This window comes from Hippocampus comes, unplaced genomic scaffold (assembly GCF_001891065.2).
Source record: "Hippocampus comes isolate QL1 unplaced genomic scaffold, H_comes_QL1_v1.1 scaffold249, whole genome shotgun sequence".
NCBI lineage: Eukaryota > Metazoa > Chordata > Actinopteri > Syngnathiformes > Syngnathidae > Hippocampus > Hippocampus comes.
The window spans coordinates 1457492-1478112 of NW_017805035.1; the positions used below are offsets into that span (position 1 = coordinate 1457492).

Below are 20621 nucleotides of genomic sequence, written 5' to 3' on the forward strand. Positions count from 1 at the left end.
TGGACTCAAAGGATTTGGCTTCAATATCTTTCTGGGCCAGTTCAGCACAGGAAGTCCATGTTGGTGTTGGACCAGCACCACAACCACGTGGGAGACATTTCCCTCAACCACCTGAGCACCTCGGGCACTCTTCCGGCCGTGATCCCCGAAGGTTGTTCCTTCCTCCTGCAGCCTCTGGACCTCTGCGTAAAACCGGCTCTAGAGCGTTTCCTCCGGGCCCGTTGGACCAAGTTCTGCACTGACCACCAGAAGGAGCCCGAACTACCTGCGCCGGGAAAACTGCACGACACTGCCGTTCAAATGCTGGTCCGCTGGACGACCGAAGCCTTGACGCTCCTTAAAGACCTCCGTCAGCCGTGGAGGACCTCCTTCGAGATTACGGGTATCCTGCCGTTGACAGACCCCCACGAGGAAGGTCCCGACCGAGAGGACAACCAGCAGAAGCTCTTGGAGAAACTTGAAAAGATACTGCTGCCTTCTGAAGATTGTTTGGACCTCCTGGAAGTGGAAGGTAAAGAGGATGAGGAGGACTCCGAAGACGACCGGACATCTGCAGGGAAATCCGAAGAGAGTAAAGAGGAGGACACTCAGGAGGAACTAGGGTCGGACACCAAAATAAAACGGCAAGAGAAAGGGGAAGGCAACATAGAGACGGAGGTTCAGGAGGAAGAAGAACCACAGGAAGACACCAATATAACCTGGGAAGAGAACAGAGAGACAGACAGCCTGGAGGCAGAAGAACCAGGGGTGAACACCAAAATAGACCAAGGAGACCAGCTTCTGACAATGGAGGCGGAGAGTGAAGAAGAAGAGAAGGAGAACGAGGACAGGAATGAGGCCACTAAGGAGCGCAGGGAGACCAGGATCATGATTGGAGAGGAAGTCGGTGACGAGTGGAAGATAACCATGAAGACCAGGACGGAGACAAGGACCGAGGCTGCCCAGACAAACCAAGATGAGCCCCAACAAATGGACCAGAGCTGAAGGTTGTTCCGGATCTTTCGAGGAGCCAAAATCCAGTTGACCGTTGGGACTGCCAGGATGCACGACTGGAAAGTCTCCAAGCCTCGGACATTGATGCAACGTTCTCAATTGGTGTTCTAAACTTGTGAGAAATTTGTGAAGTCATCATGACTATGACGTGTTGAAGCACATGAGCAAACCTTCCAATCTAACTCTTAGCATCTAGCTTCCAAATTAGGGTAGTTTTGCTAAAGGCCCACGCATTCAAGAACAGCTGGCCAATCAATGCTCCATGTAAATGTTAACGCGACTTTGTTAGCATGGACTTGTTGCTACGTGCTAACACTAATTGCAGCAAGATGAGCGACGAGCTCCTCAAAGTTCAAACATGACGTCATCCTTTCTCCTATTTGGATGGTGTCACTACCTGTCTGTTGGTTTCCTGCCAATCACCTGACATTGTCATCGCGGGTCACATGGTTATGGTGGGCGGGGCCAATGCGACACTTGAATGATGCTAATGCCATTTCCTGTTTTTCCACTATAAAGTCTTTTTATGATCTACAATCGCTCAGGCTTTTGTGAAGGATTTCTACACAATGAGACAAATTGTTAACTGTCAATCATGTTTTCATGTTCTCTGTTGATCAACAAAAGATGACTTTAGATTGGAAAAAAAATGTTTTTGCTGAGACCCCTTAGAGATCAGAAGACCCGAAGAAGCCACAATGATAGCACATTTTGCTTGTTTGGCTAAAATGAGCCTGTTTCAATGTGAAGTGAGCCACTGCTCACCTCACGTTAAACAACACGGCGGGCCAACCTTATGGCTCACCTGATTTTCATTGCCGTGGCAGCTGGGGTGGAGATAGATAGCAACAAAGGCAGTAAAAGCATTTTCACTTGAGGAGGCACCACTTCATACCCTACTCTGTGTATATGTCACCATACGCACTTCCCCTGGGTTGGCTGCATCACCGATCAATCGCGCCCGTGTTGCTCTTCAGAAGCTAATGCTAATCTGCGTGTCTCATCACAGTCGGTGCAGCGCTGCTTACCTGTTGGCTTTTGTGCTTGTTGCGTCTGCTTGCCTCATCGTATTTGACGCTGTCTTTAGAAATGGCTCTGAATCTTCAGCAAGTGTACCTGACAAATTATAGGCAGGGAAACTTAATGTGTGGGGACGGGATTTTGCAAAATTGAGGTCTTGCTCACAGGCACTTGTTGACAAATGGTCACACAATGAAATGATTTGGTTGTTTCATTCCACATTTGACCAACACGTAGAATATATCATCCAACTCTAGGTCCAGAAGTGAACTCCGAAGCAGAGTTTGTCTTCTTGTTCGCAGCTCCGCCTGCCTCCTATTTAACAAGACTGTTATAGGCCCGCCCTTGGTGTCTCATTGGTGGAGCATGGCCACAAATCTCTGTGTGTGAGGCTGCTTGGCACCCAGCTTGTGTGCGTGTGTGTGTGTGCACGGTGAACCCCAGCAAGCGTCGACATGGGTGAGTGGACCTTCTGCAAAAGAAACACCACAAGGCAACTTGACACTCACACTACAAACTTAACACGTTTTTTTTTTTTAATCATGGGGTCATTGTGACATGCTTTTATTTGCTAAGTGCACACTTCTACCATAGTCTTTTGTGTGTGCGTATGTTGGCCCGAATGGGGGGCGGGGGGGTCTTGCATAAGTGTCACGATCACTTCACATCACTGTGTGGGACCTTTTACTGGGGTCGTCTGGTCACTGCCTGTTTTTTTTCAACAAGGCTGGTGCACTTTTTTATGTTCATGCAGAATGAGGATGACCTTTGAACACACACTAACAAGCTGTAGAACTGGTGATTCCAGAGCAACCAACAAAATGCTAACTTGAATGATCAGTATTGGTTTTGTCCAGTGATGAGGATGAAATGAAAACATGTTTGGAGAGTGTCAGTAGTGTGGGTCCAAAATGCTGACTAGAGATCACTTTTGCCTCTTTGTTTTAATGACGTCAATGTTTTTTTTTGGTGTGGATTCTGCTCTTCAGCTGTGTCTGGTGTGTTCAGTAGAGGTTGTTTTTTGTTGTTGCTGCTTCTCCTGCTGCTTGTCCTGGGAACACGCCCACACTTTAGACTCGAGTCCTGAGATGACCCCCTCACAGTTGGAAAATTGGGATTATTCGGGTCCACAATGGCTCGACAACACTTTCAACATAGCAACCCTGGAGAAACACAAGTTACTCATTGCCCCCTTGCAGTGGACATGCTACTGTGGGCCTTGAGTCACTATGAAAATGAAAAAGAAAGCTAAGAGAAGCAACTGATACACGAATAAATGTGAATGCACTTCTATTTCACACTCTGATATTTCCATTTCAGCATCTACAAAATATTTTGGCAAACAGTGGAGTTTCATCGAGCTCCAATCTGGCGTGTTTAATATTTTGTTCACTAATGATTGGCCCGAACTTAGATTTTGTGCATACTAAATTGATGTTCAACAAGATGAATCAATTTAATATTCCAAGCATTATTTAACACAATTTTGTTTACCAAAAAAAAAAAAACATTTGCGATGAGCTGCAAGGGTGACTTTTCAGCGGCGACATCAGCACCAAAAAATAAATAAATACGTTTAAGTGCACTGCACAAAATTTGCACCGACATCAATGAGTTTGCTGAAGATAAGGAACGTCGGAATGGCAGCGAATCATTTGAGAGGAAGCTGCGCCTCAATATCGATGGCCAAAACGCTCCCGCCGAGACCACGTGATAATAGCGATGTCCAAATTCACAGGCTGCATCGTCCGAGGGTTGCATTCTTCGGCCGCATGACGTCACTTCGGGTGCGACTCGACCGCACGTGGTTTGCAAATTATGGAAGGAATTCACAGGCTGGGTCCTTCGACACCTTCAAAGCCTCTTCCTCATGTGGGCTGCATAAACCGTGGTGAAATTCGACAGGCTTAATGTGAATTGCGACGCCTCGTGCGGTCAGGTAGCGCCTTAAGTGAATTTCATTTGGCCGAAAATGCGCCTTTCAAAGGACCCAGTGTGTGAATTTGGACACGGGGAATGTGTGACTCCACGGTCTTGACTGGTTCCAACTAGATGCTGTATGTGTGCAGAAAGATAAAGAAGCCGAGTAGAGAGAGAAAGTCACAGTGACACAACAGCATAGCTCAAGTCACCTACCGAATTAAATGCCAGGACGATGTTGCAAGCTGACGGCGACAGCGTCAACCTCCTCTCGGGATGACTTCTTCTTTTTTACCGGTTGAGTAGAGGCACCTGTGGCTAAAGCTAAACAGTGGCAGGCATTTTACTTAATGGACCTCGATTTGCCAGCTCCGTGTAATGGAAAGACAAAGTGTCTCTTTGAAGGGCACATAATTGTCTTGAAATTCGTTTTAACCTGGTTAAGTGCTTGTGGAAGGTGAGGGTGGGCATGCTGTCCTCATTTGTTTTTGCCCAGGTGGACGCATCTGACAGCTGTGTCGCCGCTTACGTTGCAGTCTTCAGTCTCTCTTTGCTCATAAAGTACAACAAAGTGCACTTGACTTCGGTTGCGACATCGACACCCGGCTAATATTTAGCCCGAACTTGCATAACACTTGTTGATTCTCAGAGCGTTGATTGGAGGGCAACTGGATTGATCCGGTTGTTGTGGCTCCTATTTGCAAGAGAAGCAAAAAAATGAAATAACCTGGATGATTCTGGTTCTGGCCGTCCGTCATCATTCCATCATAATTTCAGGCCGGTCCAGTCAATCTGTCGTTGTTGGTGACAGCCAATCGCCATTGAGAACGACCTTCTTCACACGCAGGCGCAGCACAAGCTCGAGTTAAAAAAAAACACAACAAACGTTTATATTTTGGTCCCACATAACCACCATGGCAAAACCTGCTAACAAAATGTGGGCGGATGTGATTTTGTGCTGAGACAAAATTCTTGATAGTTTTGCAAACAGATCACCGGAAAAACCTGGATGTTGCATTGCATGCGGAATTTTTTTTGGGGGGATTACAACCTAACAAAATGTAGCAGAAAAAGGAAGTGCTGTGAATACTTTATTTGTGTTTTGTCAGCATACATCTCTTCAAAAGTCCAACGTTTCCCCTTTTGGCTTGGACAACAGGACTAGTTTGTCCCGCTTCAGTCCTAAATATTCCCTCACCTCTGTAATACAAAAAAAAAAAACCCCAACTTTATCTACCAGGTATATAGCGCTTTCACAACAGTTGCAGCCGTAACAAAGCACTTTCCAGAACAATTAGCGCGTAGCATGTTAGCAGTGCAAAACAACATATGAGTGCGCTTACTCTCACAATGGCGACGAGAGCCCCGATGGGCGTCCCTTTCATTTACTGGACGGCGACTAGTTTTTCTGGAGTTCTCAAGTCCATTCCAGCAGTCAGATCGGGGGCGCGCCCCATCCCAAGGAGGACGGGGTCAGGGGTCACACTGGGCCACGGCTGCCACTTCCCGTTTTGTGACCTTTTGCCCTTGCTTGTGCACAGCTGGCTGCTCAGGATGTGGACCAGGGTACCGGAGCCCGCTCGACGCCATGAAGGGTGAGTGTCTACGTGGGTACGTCAGCCAAGCATGTGTGTTTCTCACAATGTGCGCGTGCGTGCGTGTGTTTCAAGGCGATCGCGAGAAGATCGTGTATCTTCCGTGCATCTACCGAAACACATCCACCCGCAAGGCCGACTACTTGGCCACCGTGGACGTGGACCCGGAATCTTCATCCTATTGCCAGGTGACATTGCTGTCGTAAATTTCGTCATTCTGACGCTCCTCCATTTTATTTTCTCTGTCAGGTTTGAACTTCTCTGTCGAGTTGCAAAGGGCTGGATCATTTCTGGAAAGTTCCCAGATAATTTCCATGGGAAGATCAGAAAGGGAATTGAAACTTAAACTGAGAATTGAGATTTAATTTAATAGAAAGGTGACATGTAGTCAAGCATACTGTAAATGTCTTGTTTTGTCCAAGGCAGACTTTCATATACAGTATTGCAATTAGAAAGCAGGTCATTTCAACAGATTTGTTTGTAAGTAGAATGCCATCAAGTTAAATTTATTTATTTTTTTTGGCTCATATTTCTTGGAAGGGGAAAACCATCATGTTGACTGAAATATGACTCGTCCCCCAACTCAAGCATTCCAAAGGAAAACAAATGCCGCCAAAGTCCCGTTAAAGAGGTCAACGGAAAACAGCCTCTTCTCATTCAACGTGCAAACAAAAAGGGCTCCCTCCCTCTGCATCATTGCAGGCTCGAATTTCCTTGTTTTGGTCCCCATTTTGCAAAGTTTGAGATTTTCCCAACTTCCCTATCAAAAGCCACCATTCCATTTTGCAAATGACCGATGTATTCCTTATCGGTCCACATGCACGGAAAGTTAGCAAGTTGAAACATTCCCCAAAATGTTGCAAGCCTACTGCAATGTCGCCGGTCCAGACGGTTCAGCTTGTTTTGCAGGTCGTCCACCGCCTTCCTATGCCCAACGTCAACGACGAGCTCCACCACAGTGGCTGGAATGCCTGCAGCAGCTGCTTCGGCGATGCGTCCAAGAAGCGGAACCGCCTCATCCTGCCCGCCCTCATCTCCTCTCGGATCTACGTGGTCGACGTCGGCACTGAGCCCAGAAAACCCAGACTCCACAAGGTCTGCCGCACAAACGGCAACTGATTTCCACTCGCCGTGCCTGCTTCAAATAAACTCGCTCCGGTCAGCCAAGCTCCGTGCTAATCGATATGTTAGGCTTTGCCACGGTCTCCTTTGGGGATGAAGTTTTTCCCCACAAAGGAGAAAAAGTTTTTGTCGACAAGCTTTTCTTTGAGGAAGATTGTGGAGTCCTCATGTGGGGACCTGATGGACTTTGTTAGTTAGTCGCATAAACAAGGTCATAAAATGTGCAATGGCCATTTGAAATCTATTGATTCAAAACCAAGTCTTCAACTAACCAGATGGTTCAAATATACAGTCAAGTAGGGACCAAACCCGACCCCCAATAGCCAAAAACCACCAAAAACTGGAAAGCCCTGCTTACTGATGTCACAGGATGGCATCAAAGCAATATGGTTGCAGTCGCCGAGAACTACCGATTTGGTCTCTAAGGTCTTGATATTGACTACTGTGGTCCTTGGTCTCTGGTTTTGATCACCGAGTATGAGAGGTCGGATCAAGTTACGTGTGTGACTCTCAAGTCCTAACCTTCAAGTCTCAAGTGAGTCCTAAATGCTTTTGTTTTGGGGCGAGTCCAGTCCTCCAGCTAATGTCGTCTTGCACGTGGTTTCTGGCGAGTCCTGGCCTCTGGGCTCTTGGGCACTAAGGCGGTTCTTAAGTTTTCAGAGTACCGCAGCCCTTGTTTTGTTCCCAGACCGTGGAGCCGGTGGACCTCTATTGGAAGTGCGGCCTGGCCAACCCCCACACGACCCACTGCCTGGGCAGCGGTCAGATCATCATCAGTTGCATGGGCGACCCGTCCGGGGGCGGCAAAGGTTAGAGCGGCACTAGAGAGCACCACCTGACCGCTACAAGTTTTAGGACTCACCTTCTCTGTTGCCCTCTCAGGTGGCTTTGTGCTACTGGACGGCGAGACATTTGACGTGATCAGCAACTGGGAGCAGCCGGGTGAAGCGGCCCCCTTCGGCTATGACTTTTGGTACCAGCCTCGCCACAACGTGATGATCAGCAGCGAGTGGGGGGCCCCCAAAGCTCTTGCTAATGGGTTCGATCCTGCTCATGTCGCAGAAGGTGAGAACAAAGACAAGAAGAACCTTGTCTGACATCTTTCATTCACAAAAATGTCCCGGACTCTCAAGACCTTTAAAAAGCACCCGTTGTTCTTTTTAGTTGGCTGCTCTCCGCTCACACAAGTGTACTACTGAGTCCTCATAGACTGAGTATCAGGTTATAGTTGTCCCAAATTCGGATTTCACAGATTTCCAGAAGTTCAAAGTCAGCACTTCACAGATTGATCTAGAAATCACAAATTAGGACCTGACAGGTTGAGGTTGAGGTTCTAGTAGGCACATCGTCAGCATCTGAATCTTGACCATAAGGACCAATGTGAGTTCCTTGTTGTTCCAGGCCATTACGGTACTTCCCTCCACGTGTGGGACTGGACCACCCACAAGAGGGTGCAGACGCTGGATCTGGGAGAAGAGGGCGCTATTCCTCTTGAAATCCGCTTTCTCCACGACCCAAACGCCACTGAAGGTTTTGTGGGCTGCGCTCTCAAGGGGAGCGTGTTCCGCTTCTACAGAGCGCCAGTGAGCAATCCCTAGCGCAATCCCTTAACCTCTCGACCAACGAGGCCCCAAATATCTGTTCCACGTGACGGGACCAGGACCAGCTGGCCCCTATCTGGTTTTGACGCTGCCGCCCTCCTCCACGGTCACCTTATTGTTTGTCCTTTTTCGCTCAGTTCTATGTTCCATGTTCCATGTTGTCCTTCAGACAGGGAAGTGGGCTGCAGAAAAGGTCATCGGCGTTCCCAGTAAGAAAGTCGAAGGATGGATGCTGCCTGACATGCCAGGTCTGCATCAACGCCCGCCAAAGCTGTCGGGCTGTCTCTTTGCCTCCCTGTCCAACACCTGTCCATATGTATGTAGCCCTGATCACGGACATCTTGATCTCCTTGGATGACCGCTTCCTTTACTTCAGCAACTGGCTCCACGGTGACATCAGACAGTATGACATCAGCGACACCAGGAACCCTCGACTGGTTGGACAGGTCGCCTATCACGTGACAGGATGTCAGCAGGCGCAGCCCTTTGTGGGAGAGACGCTTTTACTTTCCGTCTGTTTGGCTGCAGGTGTTTTTGGGAGGCAGCATCACCAACGATGGACCGGTCCGAGTTCTGGAGGACCCTGAAAACCAGCCACAGCCCCAACCCCGTTTTATTCAGGTTTCTCAGACAGAACAACTGCCTCACTATTTTTCATCTCTGCCTATCTGACGGCAACCTGCCTGCCTGACTATTTATCTAGCTAGCGGTCAGTCATCTGTCTGTCTGCCTACTGTATCCATCCGTTTCTCTGTCAAGTTATCTGTTGTCTGTCTTACTACCCATTTACTTCCATCTACACCAGGGGTCCCCAACCGCCGGTCCGCGGACCGGTACCGGTCCGCAGGGCATTTGGTACCAGGCCGCACAGAAAGAACTTGCCTTAATTCCGTTGTATTTATTTCGGAATACGAAAGATATTTTATTTTGAAAAATTACCGGATTCTCCGTCACACCCGTCTGTGTAACGCTTGACACACGTCAAGACACGCTTCTCCGTCACGTGACCGATTCCGCTTAAAAACAAAACACCAGAGCTCGCAAAATGAGTAAAAAAACTGCTGGAGATCAAATGAGAGCGCCCTTAAAAGTACGTTCGAGACAACTGGATTAAAGTTATGGCTGAATATTCTGAGATCGCCACAGTAGCACTGTTGCTATTTCCGACATCCTACCTGTGTGAGGCGGGGCTTTTCTGCAGCAATGGCGACTAAAACAAAATTACGAAGTAGACTTGACGTAAAACACACACTTGAGGTGTCATTGTCTCCTATTACCCCGAGATGGGACCGTCTGGTTGCAGAAAATCAAGCTCGGGGCTGTGGTGAGTCATCATTTTCATGCACTTTAAATTTGCATTGTATCGTATTTTGAAGGCATTAAACATTACCATAGCGATCAGAGTGTTGCGGCCAGATTAGACGCTCCTTGTGTTTATTATTATATTTCGAAAACACCACAGTTTTCATGCAGCTCAACCATATTATTTTGTTGTATTATTTCCGCCACACCTTAAATGCCGGTCCCTGAAAATATTGTCTGACATAAACCGGTCCGTGGGGCAAAAAAGGTTGGGGACCCCTGATCTACACTATCTGTCTGTCTCTCAACCTACCCGTATTATCTACACTAGCTGTCTGCTTATTGGTCTGTCTCGCTCGCTAGTAATCTGTGGTCTACCTACTTGTCTATCTGCCTGTCTTTGTGCGCGTGTGTGTGTCTAGGGGAAGCGAGTCTACGGTGGTCCTCAGATGTTACAGTTAAGTTTGGATGGTCAAAGGCTGTATGTAACTACGTCACTCTACAGTGGCTGGGACAAACAGTTCTACCCTGAAATGGTCCGGTTAGTGTATTTCTCATGCCTTCTCACACACATAGGGTTTGTTTTTTTTTTTAGGAGTTTGTATGCCTTTGGTCCATGATGATGCTAACATTGCTCATGTCATTTTTAGGGAGGGGTCAGTAATGATGCAGATCGACGTGGACACCTCGAAGGGGGGTCTGACCCCCAACGAGAAGTTCCTTGTGGATTTCGGTAATGAGCCTGGTGGTCCGGCACTGGCTCACGAGCTGAGATACCCCGGAGGAGACTGCACGTCCGACATCTGGCTGTGAGGGCCCTACCCCCCCCCCCCCCCCCCCCCCCCCCCCCCTCCAAAACATTCCCTGCTTCTTCTTAGGGTGCCTGTGAGTTAGACTTGATCTGTACTTCCCACTTTAAGATCATCAGGTTTTGTTTAAATGTTAGGAACACATCAGCGATGGAAATGCATATTCAAATCACTTGTATGATGATTGTGAGCTGACAAACACAGCAGCACCACTAGGGTCCATGACTGTACTTATACAATCAATGTATCTTCCCCCAAAAGGCCTGCTGAGGGGAGTGTTTGAAAAAAAAAAAAAAAAAAGACAACTACGGCCAGACTGATTGATTATTGCCACCTGTTTGGTGTCACTTTCAATAAATAGGCACCCCAGCTTGAAAAAAGCATTGGGGTCAAATTGGATCAGGCCATTCTTCTGGGTTTACTCTTCACATGTGAAGTGGACGAGATTTCTCAGTTGAGGTTTGTGTGATGGCCGCACGTCTTGACAGTAGCAATCCTCTCGAAAAAAAATTCACGCGAGCATCTCTGAGACCAGATAGCCACCGCAAGGCACTTGTATCCGTCTCGTCTCAGGCTGAGTGACATCGGTGCCATTTTGCCATCCTCGCGCTGGCTACAGACAAAGGTAATGTCGAGAGCCTTCAACCGTCACACTCCTCCTCTTTCAGCTGAGGTGATTAGTAGGGTGCTGCATTCACTCAATTACTCCAGTAACTTTTGCAAATGGCGCTCATTGGGGTACTTTCAATGCAGCATACATTTTGCTCACAGTCAAATATTTTTGTCGGAAAGGAAGGTTCGTGTCATTCTTTGGCTTGGTACTACATAGCGCACACTACTTTTGATAGTAATGGTGATGTTGACCCACATAAAGTTTGGGTTAATGGTCATTTGTTTTGCAACTACTGTAACAACCAATAATATGCTCTCAATGAGTTCATCATATGCGATATACAAAGAGGGCTATCACTACACAAAAGAATAACGTTGGTACAGTGGTGCACAACAAGGTACAAGTAACTACGATGGCATAAGAGGAAGCAGCTATCCATCCATCCATTTTCTAATCCGCTTATCCTCAGAAGGGTCGCAGGGCATGCTGGAGCCTATCCCAGCTGTCTTTGGGCATTAGGCGGGGTACACCCTGAACTGGTTGCCAGCCAATCGCAGGGCAAACAGTGACAAACAATCATTCGCGCTCACACTCACACCTAGGGACAATTTAGAGAGTTTCATTCACTCCTGATATTTAGAATGAAATGTTGCTTCTGACTCACGTAGAATGATAAAAGATTGCCAATGTCAAAAATAATGCAGGGGTGCCCTTCAGTGGTGCACCATAGAAACACTGCTCATGTACTGTTCGTTTGTATTGAACTTTTTAATAAGCACACAATGCATTTTACAGATTTTTTGTTTGTTTTTTACTTTTATGTAGGTACAATTTCATTCTTAAACATGCAACAGAAACCGTAGAACAAATAGAAAGTGCATGAAAATATAAAACTCACCAGCAGGCAAAAGTTCGTCATAGACGGATGTAGAGAGATTCCGGTCACTTTCAACATAAAATATTTTCATTAACTACCTGTAAACAGAAAATACTGTACGTGTTTCATTCTTTCATCTGCGCGGCCCGGTCCAAAGTGGCCCGGTACTAGTCTGCGGCCCGGAGGTTTTGGACCATTGCACGACAAGTCAAAAGCTGTGAAACACTTTTTTTATGTTATTGAATTGAACTTTTGATTGTTTCTGTACTTTTCTTGTTTTTACACAAACACTTAGCCTTACAATGCTCCTGTATTTTGAAGTTAGTCGTCATGGTGCTACTTGGAGAGGTAAATGTTTTTTTCAGCTTGAGAGCACTATTCGATGCGGTAAAGAACATTTATTTATTCATTTTAATTTTGACACAAGCACGTTTCCGGAATATTGACCGGACCAATATGGCGGCGAGGTAGGCGTGTAAAACAGAACGAGATGCGAGGTAGATAAAAAAAGCGTGTCTCCCCCTGGCGGCCAATGGCCATTATCCTCTTCGGCTGCGGCCAGTCGGCAACATCAATGGGGCGACAAAGTTGACTTGACGACACGATTGACCGCCGCCAGAGTTCAACAAGGTACGAGCAAGCCGCCCGTAAACACGTCACACAGCTCAATCAACGTTAGCTTAGCTTTTAGCGTCCCATCTCGCTCAAGCGTTTACTCGACATAGATAGCAACAGTTGGCTAACGCTGGTGAGGCTAAATAGCCTCCCCGAGCGAGCTTGGGCAGCCTTACAGCCGCCCGCAGACGCTCGGGCTAATCGACTGGTAGCCGATTGTTAGCCACTAGCCCCCACTTGTGCTAATCCGATGAATACTCGATGCTCGTCCGGAATGTGTTCATGTCATCTGCTGGCCCACAAAGGCGTGTTGATGTGGAGGTCCGAGAGCATAATTTGCTGATTTGAATCTCATGTTTATGTTCAGTTCGGTGGCGCGTCCAGTCCACGGAGCCGTGCTGATGACTGACAGGCGACCAGTACGTTGTTTGTCTTGAGTGCCGAGAAAAGTCCACACACCCTCTGTTTAAATGGCTGATTTTGGAGAGATCGTAAAAAAAAGACAGGGGGGAAAGACGGCAAAATCATTGTCCAGTCGAGTTGAGCGGAGAGTTTCCTAAAATGTCCGTTCAAAATCCAGTGATGAAATAACCGCGTTCGCATCACGAGAATTCGCAACGTGCAAGGCTCGAAATAACTTTTTCCTTGAGGAGCAGTTTTCACTGAAGTTGATTTTCATTTTTTTTTTTTTTTTTTTTTTTTTGCCAGTTAATGTCGGATATCTCAAGCACGAGTTTTATTCCACAATAAAAATAGGCCAATGTGACGGAGAGTTGATTGTAGGGTTGCAGCTGTGGTCGGTTCAATTTGTATTTGGAACCAATATGACCCAATTACATGGACTCATGGTTACCGTTGCCTAAGCAACAACCCATTTAAATTTTGTGTAGTAATTAGACTGTCCCTTTGCCAAATGGACTGAGCCACATCAAGAAAATAGGTTCGGATGCTTTTCCACTGCTTTTGCATTTGACGTGCGGTAACACATAAGCAACCTATCAACACTTGACACATGTCGACTTGCAAACAGGCCAAATTCAAAGTTAGTCCTGAAATTTCCGCAATTACCCTTGATTTAAACCCTAATAGTCTGGCTTTCGGTGTTTCAGAGAAATCCGATAAGCTATAAAAATGTCGCTGTGATAAAAGGACCACCATCTGTCCCTCTTTTCGGATTCAACATTGAAATCAGAAACTGAGCTGTTTCCCATTTTATTTTCCTTCCTTTGCGGTTTTTATAGTTCATCTTCTAAAATGCTGTCAAGACCATTCTTTCATCTCTGCCGAATGAATGAGTGGTCTCTTGAAATAATGGATGAGAATGGGCAAAAGTGAACCACGTCAAAATCCAATAAAAAGGAAATATGGGAAAAAAATAACAACAATCCCCAAATGGTTTGTGACTTTGGTAGTAGTCAAAAAAATCTTTGCTTTGCGCCTTTTCATCTTGTTTGTGGGTTTTAGCCGCTCACAACTGTTTGTGATGTAGCACCATCCTCTTGGTGTCATTTGCAACTTCAGCCCGGAAAAAAAAATCAACTCTCCAACCAGTCGGACAAGTTTGAATGATAGCCGAGGTTTTCTGGCACCAAATTAAGCCGAGGAGTACGTGTTGACAATGTAACCACCCGTGTTCATGTGTGTGTGCACTGTAGTGGAGGTGGGCGGAGCGTCGCTCTCAATGGAGGAAAAGAAGGCGGAGCTCTCCCCTGCCCCCTCGGAACACGACAGCCCCTCGCTGCGCCCGGGCCCCGCCCCCGCCGGCACGCCTCCACTGGGCGTTATCAGTGAGGGGGCTGGCGAGGCAGCGGCGGGCGAGGGCGTGGGGCCGCTGATCGACGCGGCGGCGGCTGAGAGGGCGTGTCGGGAAGTCCTGCACAAGCTCAAATTGAGACATACCGACCCCGTCCGCGACGGCGACGGGCCGGCCGTAGCCGACCAAGACCGGGACCAGGAGGAAGAGGGCTGGGCGGAGGGCGGCCGGCGGCGGCGACGGCCCAACCCATCCAAACAGTCATGGCTCCTGCGCCTGTTTGAGTCCAAACTCTTTGATGTGTCCATGGCCATCTCCTACTTGCACACCTCCAAGGAGCCTGGCGTGCAGGCCTACATTGGCAACCGACTCTTCAGTTTCCCGCACGACGAGGTCGACTTCTTCCTGCCGCAGCTCCTCAACATGTACGTGCACATGGACGAGCACGTCGGCGATGCCATCAAACCTTACGTGGTGGGTGCGCGCACACATGCATGCACGATAAGCGCACAGGTATTCAAACACACACAGTATGTACGGGTACATACACACAGTACAGTACCGCATACCGTGGGGGGGGGCATTTGGCGGAGCGTCTTCCCCTTCCAGGCTGCAACAGATGCCTGATGCCGAGTGGGCAACATTGAACACTGTGAAACAAGGTTAGCTAGCATGACATGAGAGTCCGTTTCCAGAGATGAAACGGACACGTCCCCCACTCCAAGCAGGAGAAGAGGGGGCAAGAGAGAGCGGATCGGCGGTGGTAAAACAGGCTAACATGCAGTTTAACTCGATGTCAATAAAAATAAGTCATAACATATGTACTTAAGAGGCAGCCCGAATTTTCACTGGTAAGGTATAACAGATTACTGGAGCTCCAAGAGACTCTTGGACCGGCATGTTGCCAACCAAGGTTTGTGGACAGAATGTACGCCACCACTAAGTAAGACAGGAAAGTGCAAACCCATGAGATGTTTTCCGAGTCAGTCACAAAACCTTCAAACGGCATTTGAAAAAGACTTCGTCATCTCACAAGCCAGAGACTCAAACACACGCAAAGCGACTCCAGGTACTAACGTCACCACTTAGGCCACATGTACTTTTGCCACTTGCCGGCCAATATGTCAATTTGTGACTTTCAAGAAAGTCATAAAAAATGTCTTTAAAAAAAAATCTTTTTTTTTTTTTCCTGTTATTTGAGTGCAAGTTGATTTCAAGTAGGGCAGTAAGAAAAAGAAACCCATGTGCGTGTTTCTCTGGCGCGTGTCCCTCAGGTGCATCGCTGCAGGCAGAGCATCTCCTTCAGCCTGCAATGCGTGTGGCTCCTGGCGGCGTACTCGTCCGACATGCACATCTCCACGCAGCGCCACTCGCGAGGCGCCAAGCTGCGCAAGCTCATCCTGTCCGACCAGCTCAAGCCGGCCGCCGCCCGCGCCCGCCGGGACCCCCTGACGCTCACGCCCTTCTGCGCCGCCGCGCCCGCCGCCGAGCACGGCCTGTCGCCTTCCAAACGCACGCACCAACGCTCCAAGTCCGACGCCGCCGTGGCCGTCAGCCTGAGCAGCAACCTCAAGAGGACGGCCAGCAACCCCAAAGTGGAGAGCAGCTACGACGAGGTGAGGTCACCGCGCTGCGTTATCGAGATTATCGTGACCGCTGTTCACGGTTGGATTGAGGACAGACCGTTGCTTTTTTTTTCCAGGTTTCTCGATTGGCTAAAATAGCACAACTGCGTTTTTGTGTGGACACGTTTTCTTATACTTATATCTGCACCACTCGCATAGCCATCTGCTCGTCTTTTTGCGGATCTTGTTGTCGTCAGGAAGTTGTGCTACGACGCTTGTCTGATGGCCACCACACATTTTTCATCTCAGTTCGCGGCGTACGCACGAGGCGATGAAATCTTTCGCTCCGCGTTAGCATAACAGCCACTTCCACGCCACTGCCGGTCTGCAGCTGATGATGATTTTGCCGAGCAGAGCGGCCCGCTTACCTGGATGAATTCTTCGGTTTGAATCGTATTCCACGATGATAACGTTGAAGTAACTAGTGATGGCACATGCGATGTCAACTTGCAAAAAATGGTTTTGGGTTTAGTTCCCTGAGTCTGAAATGCTGCTCTTTTGTGCAACCTTCACCTCAGGAAATCCTTCTTGGATATAGAGAAGACCAAACTAGAGTGTTTTTTTTTTCTCTCAGTTTTAAGGAATGTTTCCAGTCTGGATTTCACATTGACTCAAATTGGATCTTGGCGAACCGCTCGGACTGCTGCTTCACGTCTCGGTTCAATTCTGCGCTGCGAATGCGTGCGTCGCTTAAAAGCCACTTTATACCCCCATCCCGCGTACGTGCAGGCGACAACAACCGCGTTGCATCACGTGGCCGACGGATTGTTGCGTTGGCGCCTCTGCTCCCAAAGTCAAAGCAAAGACTCGGTGTGACCGATTAGAAATCAGGAAATTGTGAGGCAGGAGGCTCAGTCGACAAGCTCCTCTGACCTCTGACCTATGACCCTCAGGAAACTTCCAGCGTGGACTTCGTCGACGTTGTTAGCACTGCCGTAAGTCTTTGCAACTTGAGCCCGTACATGCTGCATTGTGGGAAAAGGGCGCTGCCGCCGGCGATCAGGCTGACGTTTCGTTTCTGGTTCTCTGCCGCCGCTTCCTTTTTTTTTTTTTTTTTCTCCTTCTTCCTCTTCCTGGATGTGGGTGTGTTGTTGCTTGTGGGTGTGACAATCATGGGATCTTGATGAGGGAGTGTCAATGAAGGAACAAGCCATGCTCCGATCAGGCCACACCATGGCGCTGCTTGACCCGCCGACCTCCACTCACACAAGACCAGATCCTCGCTTTTGGTCTTCATCTTGATATCGTGACCTCGTTTCAAATGAGACAATGACATCACAGAAGCTTGTTGAAAGGAACCCGCTGGATGGAAAGCTTTGAGGGTTTAGGAGGCCTCATCTGGTCCTGATGGCCACTAATAATTGTATTTGTCAAGTGCAAAAAAAAAAAAAAAAAAACAACAAAAAGTGGCATATGAAAGTAAACTCTGATTCTCGAAGGACTGTTTGACCTTTCTTGTTCTGTCCATTGCTGGCGAAATAAATGCCTTTGTTCGAAATGAATTGACAAAGATGAAAACCAACAATGACATTTTTGCTGTCATTTTAGTTCAATTCAGTGTTCTGGAGATAAAATGTGCTTCCGGTTAGAATTTTTAAAAAAAAGCAGTTTTGTTTTTATTTTGTCAACCAAAAATGTTGTTTTCAGTTGATTTCGTTGGTGCGAGTATATGAAAAGTGGCAGTCTGGAGCACTTTTTTGCAATTTTTCTGCAGCCCGTGCGCCTGGCGCCGCAGCGCGACTTCATCAAGTCTCTGATGGGCATCGGCAGGCGTCTGGCCACGCTGCCCACCAAGGAGCAGAAGACGCAGCGGCTCATCTCGGAGCTGTCGCTGCTCAACCACAAGCTGCCCGCTCGCGTCTGGCTGCCCACCGCCGCCTTCGAGCACCACGTGGTGCGCGTGCCGCACACGCAGGCCGTCGTGCTCAACTCCAAGGACAAGGTGAGAGCCCACCCGCCCGCCACCTTCACAGGGGAGCCTCGAGTGAGTGAGTCGAGTGAAAGAGTTGTTATTATTATTTTTTTAATACTCAATCAGCCAACTGCCAACTCTGACTCCGCAGGCACCCTACCTCATTTATGTGGAGGTTCTGGAGGTGGACGACTTTGAGACGTCCAACGTGCCGACTCGAATACCCGAGAACCGCATCAGGAGCACACGCTCAGTGGAGCACCTCCCCGATTGCGGCATGAGCGCCGAGCAGCGCGCCGGATGCTTCTCCACTGTCCCCAACTACGACAACGACGACGAGGCCTGGTCGGTGGACGACATCGGCGAGCTGCAGGTGGAGGTGCATGTCCGCCCAGCTGCTCTCGGACCAAAAATTTCTGCCTCTGTCGCGGCCGTGTGACAGCAATGTGAGCCTTTTCCGGCAGCTTCCGGAGGTTCACGCCAGCTGCGACAATATCAGTCAGTTCTCCGTGGATAGTGTCGGCAGTCTGGAGAGCAAAGAACCCGTCTTCATCGCCGCCGGTGACATCAGGTTGGTCCTCCGCTTCCAGCCCTATGACGTTTTAACTCATTCAATCCCAGCCATTTTCACTGGAGCAAGTCCCTCAATCCCAGCGTTTTACTGGATTTTGACTTCTAATGCTATATAAACATGGAGCCTACCACAATAAAGTTTGGACTCTCTTCTTTCAGCAGAAAAAAAAAATATTTCTATCTTGTTCCATTCTTCAGCAATCGGCATTCCAAAATGGTTAAGTTTCATGGAAATGGCGATTCCTGGGCAAAAAACGGAGAAAAAGAGCTTGCATTTCAAGCACGTGAGGCACCACTGCCACCTACTGGTCGCTTTTTTTACATGATTTACAATGCAAGCGGCTTATTCTCATTCACAGATTGCATCAGACCCTCCTCCTCTCTATGACGCAAAAAAAAAAAAAGACTTAGACGTACAAGTACGTCCTTGGTAGGCGGGGCCTAATTTTAAAAAGACGTGCAAGTACGTCTTGTGGAATGAAAGAGTTTATGAACGGGCGTGATGCCGGCTCCATCAACAACGCTTTGACGTTTCCACCGACGTGTTGGTGCGTCTGACAGGACGGCGTGTCCCGTCATTCCCGTTGCCGTATCCGCGTTACTGTGTCAACATGTCACCTTGGAACGCTTGTCTGCAGGCGGCGTCTGTCGGAGCAGCTGGCGCAAACGCCGACCACTTTCAAGCGGGACCCCGAGGACCCGTCGGCCGTGGCCCTCAAGGAGCCATGGGAGGAGAAAGTTCGGTAGGCGTCCGTCACTTGTCACTTTGGCTTCCGTTGCCGCGCGCGGCCCCTAACCTCGGCCGTCTTGTACAGGCGGATCCGTGAGGGTTCGCCTTACGGGCACATGCCCACGTGGCGCCTGCTGTCTGTCATCGTCAAGTGCGGCGACGACCTTCGTCAGGAGCTGCTGGCCTTCCAAGTGCTGTGGCAGTTGAAGGTAAGTCGTCATCCGGAAACGCGCCGGCGCTGTCCGATAGCCGTCGAAGCCCCCTCTCTCACTCCCCCTTTGCCCCCCCAGTCCATCTGGGAAACGGAACGTGTGCCGCTTTGGATCAAGCCCTACAAGATCCTGGTTCTGTCATCGGACAGCGGCATGATCGAGCCGGTGGTGAACGCCGTGTCGCTGCATCAGGTGAAGAAGCACAGCCAGCTGTCTCTGCTGGACTACTTCCTGCAGGAACACGGGGCGCCCACCACCGAAGCCTTCCTGTCGGCGCAGAGGAACTTTGTGCAGAGCTGTGCTGGCTACAGCCTTATTTGCTATTTGCTGCAAGTCAAGGACAGGTCAGTGCAAAGCAACTTCGCCTCCATACATCATCGTCCCCTGTAGTACATTGGGCATCGTTTTATTGTACACTTACTCAACTGCAGTCCCGTTGAGCTAAAAAGAGTCTTTCTCATCGAGGCCTCTTTTGTCCTGGCCGGAGGATATCAAGGCCTGGACGGCACAGAATTGCTTCCGTTGCACTGGAAAGAAAACAGAGGATTGGATGTTTGGTCGCAGTGGGCCTCGTACATCCCATCCTGCTGACTTGGGCCTCTGGCGCCTTATCTAAAGCCAACAGTCTCTAACTTGGGTCTGAAACTGAACAGTGATATTTAATTGGACCGACAAATCGATGCTGTTGTTAAATTCATCATTTTTTTAAAACTTCGGCAGCTAGCTAAGTTAACGATTCTTACTACAGCGTTTAGAAACACGAAGGCTGTCTGTACATTTTTGGATATCATTTCTTGTATTTATTTTTAAATCTTTAAATGGTCTGCACCCTGTACTTGCCCGGTGCCTCAGGTCTACGGACCAACGCTACCGGACGTGCCAGGGACGAGGCAGAGCCTCTGAGGGGATCGTGCCTGGGGTTGCTAACTGAGTACAATTTGGGCTCGGTCTAAAACTTGGACTTTGTGGCGTCCCCTCAGGCACAATGGCAACATCCTGCTGGATGCGTGTGGCCACATCATCCACATAGACTTTGGCTTCATCCTGTCCAGCTCTCCCAAGAACCTTGGCTTTGAGACATCAGCCTTCAAACTCACCGCTGAGTTTGTCGAGGTCTCGTGTCGTCCCGTCCGCCCCCCACGCTCGCCGTAGCTGCATCTTCATCGTGTGTGTGTGTGTGTGTGTGTGTGTGTGTGTGTGTGTGTGTGTGTGTGTGTGTGTGTCAGGTGAAGACATGGAGCACGAGCAGGACACGGTGCTGCAGCTCCAGGAGGTCATCGAGCAGCTGAGAAACGTCTTTCCCTCCGAACCGGGTGAGTTCAGTGGCAACACACACACACACCCACACG

General features: G+C 48.7%; 2 protein-coding genes across 3 annotated transcripts in view; both read left to right on the forward strand.

Moving 5' to 3' along the window:
• Nucleotides 1-2363: 2363 nt before the first annotated feature.
• On the forward strand, nt 2364-10761 carry selenbp1 (selenium binding protein 1). The gene is made up of 13 exons (XM_019863661.1): nt 2364-2472; nt 5475-5528; nt 5604-5716; nt 6438-6623; nt 7339-7459; nt 7533-7715; nt 8052-8233; nt 8421-8499; nt 8576-8697; nt 8780-8872; nt 9976-10094; nt 10204-10366; nt 10397-10761. The coding sequence occupies exons 1-12, from the start codon at nt 2469-2471 to the stop codon at nt 10364-10366; spliced, it is 1419 nt and encodes a 472-aa protein (XP_019719220.1). The 5' UTR covers nt 2364-2468; the 3' UTR covers nt 10397-10761.
• A 1569-nt stretch (nt 10762-12330) lies between these two features.
• Nucleotides 12331-20621, forward strand: part of pi4kb (phosphatidylinositol 4-kinase, catalytic, beta) — a 10049-nt gene continuing 1758 nt past the window's right edge. Inside the window, exons 1-11 of one of the 2 annotated variants that reach the window (XM_019863644.1) lie at nt 12331-12482; nt 14123-14694; nt 15495-15836; nt 16739-16780; nt 17560-17787; nt 17909-18136; nt 18222-18328; nt 18969-19073; nt 19146-19269; nt 19351-19616; nt 20253-20385. In XM_019863644.1, the coding sequence (XP_019719203.1) occupies nt 14149-14694; nt 15495-15836; nt 16739-16780; nt 17560-17787; nt 17909-18136; nt 18222-18328; nt 18969-19073; nt 19146-19269; nt 19351-19616; nt 20253-20385 (2121 nt within the window). In that variant the 5' untranslated portion in view covers nt 12331-12482; nt 14123-14148. The remainder of the gene's footprint in view (nt 12483-14122; nt 14695-15494; nt 15837-16738; nt 16781-17559; nt 17788-17908; nt 18137-18221; nt 18329-18968; nt 19074-19145; nt 19270-19350; nt 19617-20252; nt 20386-20621) is intronic. The other variant, XM_019863645.1, reaches the window with a different exon arrangement.